The 11,323-nt window shown below is 38.6% G+C and overlaps 1 protein-coding gene across 2 annotated transcripts in view; it reads right to left on the bottom strand.

Annotated features, from left to right (window-relative positions):
- Positions 1 to 6,701: 6,701 nt before the first annotated feature.
- CPSF2 (cleavage and polyadenylation specific factor 2) overlaps positions 6,702 to 11,323 on the bottom strand; it is a 35,443-nt gene continuing 30,821 nt past the window's right edge. For both annotated transcript variants that reach the window (XM_043921709.1, XM_043921710.1), the window contains exon 16: positions 6,702 to 11,300. In XM_043921709.1, coding sequence (XP_043777644.1) covers positions 11,208 to 11,300 — 93 coding nt within the window. In that variant the 3' untranslated portion in view covers positions 6,702 to 11,207. The remainder of the gene's footprint in view (positions 11,301 to 11,323) is intronic.

Genomic DNA, 11,323 nt, shown 5'->3' with positions numbered 1-11,323 from the left:
TGGTGAAAATTCCACTGTTATTTAAAGTAAACTGTAATACATTAGAAGTTACTTTAAAGGATCCTTATCTAGAAGCTAAAAGGATAAATATTAGAGCACTTTTTATAGATCAAGTGGTAAAAGCACCCAGTTCAGTATTGATCAGCCATGTGGCTTTGAATAAACCACTTAGATCCCCGAGAGTCAGTTTTGTGTGTGTGTGAAAATGAGGGGATACCTAGCCTTTAGGGTTGTAATAAAGGTTAAATGAGGTGATGGATGTAAAAGTGGCACTAAATAATTACGTAGTGAGGTGCTTACCATGTGCCAGACACTCCACGTGCTTTCAAGGTTCACATCATTTAATCTTCATGCAACCCTAGGTGATGGTACTTTTACCATCCCCATATATTTGAAGTGCTAAGATTTAAAGGACAGCAAGGAGATCAAACCAGCCAATCCTAAAGGAAATCAACTCTGAATATTCATTAGAAGGACTGATGGCTGAAGCTGAAGCTCCAGTACTTTGGCCACCTGATGCAGAGAGCGGATTCATTGGAAAACACCCTGATGCTAGAAAAGATTGAGGGAAGGAGAAGGGGGCGACAAAGGATTAGATGGTTGGATGGCATCACCAACTCAATGAGCATGAGTTTGAGCAAATTCCAGGAGATAGTGAAGGATAGGGAAGCCTGGTGTACCAGTCTATGGGGTTTCAAAGAGTCAGAGACGACTTAGCAACTGAATAAGATGACTTAGCAACTGAACAAGATTTAAAGGAATAGGCCCAATCCACACAAAGAGGTACCCCAAAACTAAAGAACTCTAATGATGTGTCAAAACTAGTATACACTATAATGCCTATTATGTGTGAGAATTGGGAGGCTGACAACAGGCCATAAGCTTTGGTTTCCACATCTGTAAAATAGGGTTAATAACAGTATGTGTTCTGCCCATGATAATTAGGATTGAATGAGACAATGCATGCAAAGTAGTAGGTTGGCCAAAATGTTCATTTGGCTTTTCCTGTAACATCTTACGGCAAAACCCAAATGAACTTTTTGGCCAGCCCAATACTTGGTCCAGTACTTGGTACAAAGAAAATACCAAGTGTCAGCTATTAGTCAGGGGCTCAGTTATTATTTTTAGTGAAACAGCACTTGAGCAATGATTCCCATTAGGTGAACCAAAGCTCTAAAATGGAAACAATTATGGCCATAATCTCCATTTTCCATGGGTAGGATTAAGTTCTCATAAGAATTAAAGAGGTTCCCACCTTTGTTATGTAACTGGACTCCATCTTGAACTTACTAAGAAATCACTTGTCCAGGGGCATGATATTATTCCTCCCACTCCAAACTGTTAAGAAGGAAGAATAACTGACTGTTTAATAAAAGAACATCTCAGCACTCAAGAGAGTGAACTTGGTCCTGACACTCCTAAAGCTTAAGAGTTAAGGGGGTGGATGATCCAAATGATGAACTGACAGGCAAAGTTTTTTGCAAGGACAGTTATAAAATAATATTAACGCAGAACTTAAGATCTTTAACAGCTGTGTTTAGATCAGACGGCACTTTGGAAGGTGATTGTCACTGTGTGTATCCTCCCGCCATACCTGTTATTCCCGAGACTGGGTTTCCACCTTCTTTGTTTTCATATTCTCCACTAACCCCACTCCACAGTGATCATTACTTTGATTTAACTCTAGCAAATAATGAGGAAAACATTGTAGCAAAATAACCAAGACAAATACCCAAGGACTATCGAGTTCCATTCAAAGTAGAAACCTTTGGAAACTGCCATTTCATCACTGCTGGACCATCATGTGAACTGGAACAGAATACCAGTTGAAGCACTGCCATCTGAGTCAATGGGGTTCAATTGGCAGGGGTTGCCACGGATTGAGGAAAGGAAAGAATCCCTATCTTTGTGACAGCCGTGTGCAGGGGGCTTCAAGCAAAGCAGCCAGCTATGCGGTTAAAAATTGATTAATCACAGGGAAGTGAACAAGTGACTGTACTGAAGATCAGGGCTTCCCTGGTAGCTTAGCTGGTAAAGAATCCACCTGCAATGCAGGAGGCCCTGGTTTGATTGCCGAGTCGGGAAGATCCCCTGGAGAAGGGATAGGCTACCCATTCCAGTATTCTTGGACTTCCCTGGTGACTCAGATGATAAAGAATTCTGCAATGCGGGAGACCTGGGTTCGATCCCTGGGTCAGGAAGATCCTCTGGAGAAGGGAATGGCAACCCATTCCCTTGCCATTGGGAGAATAATTCCAATATTCAAGAATAATGATTCAAGGATAATTCCAATATCCTTGCTTGGAGAATTCCATGGAGAGAGGAGCCTGGCAGGCTACAGTTCATGGGGTCACAAAGAGTCAAACACAACCAAAGTGACTAAGCACAAAGGTAGGAATACAGAGAGGGGAAGCTAGAATGCACCTTGCGGAGTAGAAGTGGAGCTGGATGTAGATCAGTGCGGACCTGCGGTTTTTATACAGAGATGGATGATGAGGAAACAAGCAGAGAGCTAGGTATTTCCCAACTGGACACTGAGGGGACCCGGCAGCAGTGAGGGCACGGTGACAGTGCATACAACACAGCACCCAGATCTTAGTTCTAAATGACATTCTCCACCAGAGTGAACCAGGACTCCAGAAAAATGGCTGATCCCAGGACTGCAGTAACGGAAATTCAAGATGGAGCCTGAAACATCTTGTGGTGACTCAAAGTAATAAAGTGCTCAAAGAACCATGGGGCTGTGCAGCCATTAAGGAAGGAAGTATAGAAATTCCTCAAAAAATTAGAAACACAATTGCCATATGACCCAGCAACCTCCCTGGATATATATCCAAGACTTGAAAGCGGGATCTCAAAAGAGGTACCTGTACACCCACGTTCATGCCAGCATGAGTCACAAGAAACAATGGTGGAAACAACCCAAATGTTCAAAGATAAATGAATGAATAAAGAACATGTGGTAAAGCCACACAATGAAATACTATGCAGCCTTTAAAAGGATGGAAATCCTGTCACATGCTACAACATGGATGAACCTTGAGGACAGTATGCTGAGTCAAATAAGGCACTCACAAAAGGACAAATACTGTATGGCTCCACTCATTAAGTACCTAGAGCAATCAAAATTATAGAAACAGAAAGTATGGAAGTGATTACCAAAGGCTGGGGGATAGGAGGAGGTAGGCAGGAAATAAAATTAGTGTTCAGTGGGTATAGAGTTTCACTGTTGCAGGATGAAAAAGGTCACTATCTGCCGCACAATCAAGTGAATGTACTCAACACTACTGAACCTGAACACTTAAAAAAAGGTTAACATGGTAAATTTAATGTTTTTTCACCACAATTAAAAACAAAAAGAACCCGAGACTATGTCAAAAGAGCACAAAAGCCAGCTTGAAAATTAGTGAGAGCACTGTGTAGAATCAAAATGAATCACGATCGTTTATAAATTACAAAACAGAATCCATGTTCCACAATGACATAAAGAATAAACAAATGGAGGTGAAGAGAAAGTGCTTACACTAGAATGCCAAGTAAACACAGAAGCCACAGTTTAATTAGAAAATCACCATTTTGGCAAGAACTTATTCAGGTAAGAATCATCCATAGATGCTAAAGCTAGAGGATAAATATTTATAAAGAACAGGATATTGACATAGTCTCAAAGTAGCTCCCCACAAAATACTGACTGTTGAGAAACCTTGGAAACATAACCAACTGTGAAAAATTAACATCACCAGTAATGGGGAAAATTGACTCTTATGTACATTCTTATATAATAGACAGAACACAGCCTCATTTATTTCTCTGGTATTCCTGTCAAAAACCTGTAACCTGAATCTAGTCATGAGGAATCATCAGACAAATTCAGTTCAGTCGCTCAGTCGTGTCCAACTCTGAGACCCCATGAATCGCAGCACGCCAGGCCTCCCTGTCCATCACCAACTCCCGGAGTTTACCCAAACTCATGCCCATTGAGTCAGTGATGCCATCCAGCCATCTCATCCTCTGTCGTCCCCTTCTCCTCCTGCCCCCAAATCCCTCCCAGCATCAGGATCTTTTCCAATGAGTCAACTCTTCGCATGAGGTGGCCAAAGCACTGGAGTTTCAGCTTCAGCATCAGTCCTTCCAATGAACACCCAGGACTGATCTCCTTTAGGATGGACTGGTTGGATCTCCTTGCAGTCCAAGGGACTCTCAAGAGTCTTCTCCAACACCACAGGTCAAAAGCATCAATTTTTCAGCGCTCAGCCGAATAGTTGAAATAAATGTGAAGGAAGCTTTTCTTAATGGGCAATAATGTAGATATAAGATTCTGCTTAATAGTTAAAAATGCACAATGTTCTGAATCTTTCAAATTGCCAACATCCTCTGGATCATTGAAAAAGCAAGAGAGTTCTACAAAAACATCTATTCCTGCTTTATTTACTATGCCAAAAAGCCTTTGACTGTGTGGATCACAATAAACTGTGGAATATTCTGAAAGATGGGAATACTAGACCACTTGACCTGCCTCCTGAGAAATCTGTATGCAAGTCAGGAAGCAACAGTTAGAACTGGACATTGAACAACAGACTGGTTCCAAATAGGAAAAGGAGTACATCAAGGCTGTATATTGTCACTCTGCTTATTTAACTTATATGCAGAGTACATCATGAGAAATGCTGGGCTGGATGAAGCACAAGCTGGAATCAAGATTGCTGGAGAAATATCAATAACCTCAGATACGCAGATGATACCACCCTTATGGCAGAAATTGGAGAACTAAAGAGACCCTTGATGACAGTGAAAGAGGAGAGTGAAAAAGTTGGCTTAAAGCTCAACATTCAGAGAACAAAGTTCATGGCATCTGGTCCCATCACTTCATGGAAAATAGATAGGGAAACAGTGGAAACAGTGGCAGACTTTATTTTTCTGAGCTCCAAAATCACTGCAGATGGTGACTGCAGCCATGAAAATAAAAGATGCTTACTCCTTGGAAGGAACGTTATGACCAACCTAGACAGCATATTAAAAACCAGAGACATTCCTTTGCCAACAAAGGTTCATGTGGTCAAAGCTATGGTTTTTCCAGTAGTCATGTATGGATGTGAGAGTTGGACTATAAAGAAAGCTGAGCACCGAAGAATTGATGCTTTTGAACTGTGGTGTTGGAGAAGACTCTTGAGAGTCCCTTGGATTACAAGGAGATCCAACCAGTCCATCCTAAAGGAGATCAGTCCTGGGTGTGCATTGGAAGGACTGATGCTGAAGCTGAAACTCCAATACTTTGACCACCTCATGCGAAGAGTTGACTCTTCTGAAAAGACCCTGATGCTGGGAAAGATTGAGGGCGGGAGGAGAAGGGGACAACAGGGGATGAGATGGCTGGATGGCATCACCGACTCAATGGGCATGAATTTGAGTAAACTCCAGGAGTCGGTGATGGACAGGGAGGCCTGGCCTGCTGCAGTCCAAAGAGTTGGACACAACTGAGTGACTGATCTGAACTGAACTGAATCTTTCTCATTAGACATCTTTCTTCCTACAATATGTCTCCTTAAAAAAAAAATTACATATGGGAGATATTGAGAAACCTTGAGAATTTAAATCCTGTACATCTAGGTTAAAGTAGTATTTTTCTTATAACAGGATTTCCATAATCTCATCAGACATACATCCTTTGATACTTAAGTATGAAATTTAACCCAAACTATGACTATCTTTATGATTTGTGGTATATTTCACTACTTTTATTTCAATTATAATTTGGTATTTAATAGATAACTCTTTAATATAAAAAATCTTCTATGATAGCAAATGTCTGTCTATAAAAGAAAAGTTTTTAAATATTTGTGGGGGCGGGGGGAATCCTTTAGAGTCAAATGGTAATGGTGTATGTTGGGCCAAGGCCACAATGTGTTTCTGAAATAAATTATGTTTCTCATAAGCCTGGTACACGAATCTGAAGAGAAATGAGAGCTCCAAAAATAAACAAGGACAGCAGCAGCACACTTAGAATAAAAACAGCTTCCCAGAGAGATTTGTTTCAAGCCTTCACTAGTTTCCAATGAACAATTAATAGTCTTTTGCTAGTGGTAAAGAACCTGCCTGCCAAAGCAGGAGAGATGTAAGAGATGGCAGGTTCGATCCCTGGGTCGGGAAGATTCCCCTGGAGGAGGGCATGGCAACCTACTCTAGTATTCTTGCCTGGAGAATCCCATGGACAGAGGAGTCTGGTGGGCTACAATCCACGGGGTCCCAAAGAGTCGGACACAACTGGGTGACTTTCACTTTCAAAAAAAAATTACAATTGTGTCAAGGGAGGAAAAAAGGAAATACATATGAAAAACTGGATACTGAACATTAAAAATAACTTCAGAAAGTGATGTAGTACATCCTTATGAATCCTTTGTGTATTCTCCACTTGAAATTATCACTCAGTATCAAGTCTGAGTAGGATCCACGGAATCCAGTAACAGTGTCACAAAAGAAGCACATACACTTGAGGTTCTCTTCAACAATGAGGAAGAGATGCAAAACTCTCCAAACTTCTACTACTTTGCTCCTCGAAATCACATTTTAACTTCAAGAACTAAAATGAAATGGACTTGAGTAATGAAGGAAAAAGCACCAAAAACTAGAGTTGTGAGGGTGTGTGTGTGGTGGGGGAGGTGGGCGTAGAGATGGATGGGAGAGAGAAACAAAGATACCCTCACTTTCAGCAAAGTCCTCCATTTTTATTTTGACAATCTGGGGTATTTTCTCATAAACATAATTAAGGTGGTTAGAGTGAGAGAAAAAGCACAAGAAGGAGAAAAACCTTCCCTTGATCCTCACCCAGGCAGCAGATCTGAAGGTTCCTTCTCTAGTTCCATGTATCGTCACATATCCATCCACTCTGTTAGATGCCACACGGCTGGATAAACAAGGGGTTGGGGTGGTGGGGAGCAACCACCACCCAAACAAGCAAACAGCTGACCTCTCAATCACCAACCACCACTTACACCCCTTAAGTGGTAATGAGTTCATCAATATTTAAAGGACAATAACCTTATTTTATCTAAACCTCTAGAACCTTAAAACCAAAGAAAAGTACAGGATGTGACACTCACCCTTCCCGTCCCCACCCTATCTGCCCCACCCCGCCCGGCCCACCTTTACTGGCCACTACACAGGATGGAAGCAGTCCTCTCTTAGCAAACTATTGTTCACACTGTCCTTACAGCAGATAAAGTGAACATATTCCCCCTAAGCAGAGTGAATATAACTAAGGAACCAGAGTAGTACAGCAGTGCAGGAAAAAAAAATGTAGTTGAAATTTACAGCTTAAAACCTCAGACTGCACAATTAATCTAGTTCAACATACTTATTTTAGTATTGAATTAGTGGACTCTAGAAGGGTTCTAGATTCATTTAGTATCAAATGAATGAACTCTATGACGGCTAGGTTCCAATTCCACCTCTGTCTCTGACCAGCTATCTGACTTAAGCAAATCCCTTCCCTTCCACAGGCCCATTCATTCAACACTGAAATAAGTGTGTCGAACTAGATGAATTCTACAGTCCCATTCAGCCTTAATGTTCTAAGATTTTAAGTTATAAATTCCAACTATTAAAAGTTTGGAGGGCTTATTTCCCTATTAAAAGTGAGAGGGCTTTTTTTTGCAGAGATTGATAAGCTAATTCTAAAATCCATATGAAAATGCTAGGGAACCAGAATAGCCTAAATAATCTTGAAAGAGAAAAAAGTTAGAGGATGTACACTTGCTGACTTAAAAACTTGATGCAGTTAGTATTCAAAACAATCTGGTACTGGCATACAGATAGATGTGTGATAGATATCCACAGATAGATGTGGATAGATCAGTGAAACAGAACTGAGACTCTAAGAAGAAAGTCATATATTCACAGGCAACTGATTTCCAACAAAAGTGGCAAGAAAATTTAATGAGGAAATAGTCTTTCAACAAATGATGCCAGCACTACTGGATATTCAAGTGCAAAAGAATGAAATCGGACCCTTGCCTCATATCATATATAAAAGTTAACTCAAAATGAATCAAAGACTTAAATATAAGAACTATATTTAACCACAAAACTCTTAGGAAAGAAATAGGCATACATTTTTGTGACAATGGATAAAGCAATGGGCTTTTAAGATACAACACCAATAGTACAAGGAATTAAAAAATAAAAGATAAATTAGACTTCATCAAAATTTAAGTTTTGTGTTTCAAAAGACACCATCAAGAGAGGGAAAAAAATGTCTACAAATGTGAAAAAATATTTGCAAGTCACATACGTTAAGGATTTAGTATCCAGAGTACACTAAAAAAAAAAAAAAAAAACCTCTTTAACTCAACAATAAAAACATAAATAACCCAATTTAAAAATAGGCAAAGGATCTGAACAGATACTTATCCATAGAAGATACACAAACAGCCAATAAGTACAAGAAAGAAGCTCAAAATCATCTGTCATTAGAGAAATGGAAATCAAAACCACAATGAGATACCTCTTCATACACACTAAAATAGCTAAAGTAAGATGATGGTTCATCAGTGCTGCCAAGGCCATGGAGAAACTGGAATCCTCATACACTGCTGGGAGCAATGGAAAATGGTGCAGCCACTTTGGAAAATGGTCTGGCAATTTTTCAAAAGGATACACTGAGTTACCATATGATCCAGCCAGTCTACTTTTAGGTATATGCCAATCTAGTTTGAAAACATATGCCCATACGAGAACTTGAACACAAATATTCATTCAGAGCAGCATTATTCATTATAGCCAAAAAGTGGAAACAAACCAAATGCCTCTCAACCAATGAATGGACTAAACAAAATGTGGTGCATCCACACGGAGTATTATTCAGCCACAAAAAACCTACTGATCCATGCTACACCATTGATGAATTCTGAAAGTAATGCCAGGTGAAGAGTCAGACACAAAAAGCCACACACTGTATGATTCCATTTTTTTTAACTATCCAGAATAGGTAAATTCATAAACACAGAAAACAGATTAATGGTTGCCCAGAGTTGAGAAGTAGGAATGGGGAGTGACTGCTAATGAGTATGATGTTTCTTTTTGGGGTGATGAAGTGTTCTGGAATTAGACAGTGGTAATGGTTGCACAACTTTGCAAATATACTAAAAAAACCTCAATGAATGTTACTTTAAGAGAGTGAATTTTAAAGGATGTGAATTGTATCTAAAAAAAATTTTTAAAGGCAAAGGCCCTCTTTAGAAAACTGATTTCCTCACTTCTGTTTCAGGCCACCTACTGGTTCATGAAAATAAAAAAAAATTTGTAATATTTGACATTTATAATCCCACTGACATGAATCTCAGAATAAAATTTCTTTTTAACCAAATTATTTATAGATATCAATTGATGGTCCATTGTATTTAGTTTGCTTCTGAAAAATGATAATCTGAAAGTTCTTCTGAGCTCATGATTTATCTCAGAATCCTTTTTAAAATTTACATTTTTCTTAAGCAACTGAGACTTAACAAATGTCTTCATTTTAGAAATTTTAGTAATATTGTCATCTAGAAACAGGTGAAAACATTGCTCCTGCATTGACATTAGTTAGCACAGCCATCTTCAAGCAGTACTTTAAAATTTAATCCCCGTTCATAGGACAATAAAAAGACAAAGCAAGAAATGATTTTTCAATATCAGTATTGCAATGTAATATGTATAATCTGATGCTTTAAGCCATTAAACAAGTGCAGACTTTCTTTTCTCTGGAATATAAATAGATTTCTAGGCTTACTCTATTCAGCAGTAAGAGTTGAAGTGATTTTTTTTCAAAGCTCTACCAAAAAAAAAAAATACCCTTTATCTTCATCACCTGTAACACTGTTTTGTGCATCTGGTTTTCAGTACCAGAAGGCTGTAAACTTTGCATTAGCAATCTAACTCGCAGTAAGAGCTCTGTAAGTATTTGAAACAATGAAATATTAATTCTTGTCTGATCTCACTGGGTTGTACTATGCATAGTTCCATATAAGTTAAACAAGACTGATTCTTCTAAAAATGCTGAAGTGTAGAGAGAGGAGGGTTAAATAATTAAGAAGTAAACATCAAGGTGTGTCATGATCACGCTACATTCTAAAAAAAGCACCAACAGATTACAACACGGTGACATGATTTTCATTTTTAAGTTCAATGCAAATTGCATGTACTGTTTTTACTCTTAAACACAAGTGGTTTACATTGTATCAAGGCTGCTGGCCCCAAGAAAGACATGAACATAGAAAGGATGGTCTTGTCCAACTTCAGTATTATTTTTGTAGCAACGTGTATAAAATTCAACCACTGTTTGGGCAACCTTAGGAGAAAGGGAGCCTAAGAGATGAACACATTTACACCTCTTAATTATACTGTTACCTTATAAAAATGTGAGGTTCAACATTTGTTCCCCTGAAAGCAAAGCACTGAACAGTCTCCAATACAGTAACCAAGCTGTGAGTTAAGATGTGTTTAAACATATGTAAGACCTTTAAGACTAGCTTTTTTTCAATTACATATATCCAAATGACAGTTATAATTCAAATTGAACAACAATAACAGGAACAAAATCTTTATAAAATAAGAAATGGGGGAAATAAAAACTGACTTCTAAACCAAATGTACCCTATTTCACAGAAATGAATCACTGGGAAACATGCCATGGAGAAGAGAGGCTCCACATGAAGAAAACTGCATATAGGAATTCAAGAGTTACAGCACATACTCTTGGTTTTTCTGTTTTTTAAATACATAGGCCTCAAAAAACTGTTTTATCAGTTTGTTTTTTTTACAGCACATCTTTTAAAAAGAAATTCCTACTTTTCATTCCAGAAAATATAAGAAACTGTTTGCAAGAATTCATGCAAACATGTTTCTCTAAGGCCATGAACGGGTTGCTAAGTTGCATTGTTTAATTCAAGTAAAAGCCCTTCTAAAATAAGGGGTCTGTAAAGGAAGCCAGTTACCTTCAACTCCAAGGCCTATGCACTTGTAAGGATCGCTGACACTCTGAAAGCCAAAAGGCAGCATGCTCATTTGAGCATTAGCAATATGGTTTCTATTTACATTTTTAAAAATCAAATGTATGTTAAGTTTTTCTGGCAGATTCTTTTTATATGTTACAAAACGAAAAAGCAAAAGCTTAGAATAAGAATCCTTTTTTCTTAGAAAGGTCAAACAGATACTTTTTGACATCATGTCCTTTACACAATGGCATACTGTTCATATAAAAGGTCTCTTATCCTATAAAAATCTTGACAAAGGCAGCCTTCTAATCCAATGCGTCCAGTTTCCGTCTAGAAACCAAGTGGAAAAAAAA

The sequence above is a fragment of the Cervus elaphus genome, chromosome 13 (assembly GCF_910594005.1).
Source record: "Cervus elaphus chromosome 13, mCerEla1.1, whole genome shotgun sequence".
Taxonomy (NCBI): Eukaryota; Metazoa; Chordata; class Mammalia; order Artiodactyla; family Cervidae; genus Cervus; species Cervus elaphus.
The sequence above is the reverse complement of the archived record's forward strand: the minus strand, read 5'-3'. Positions and strand labels throughout refer to the sequence as shown.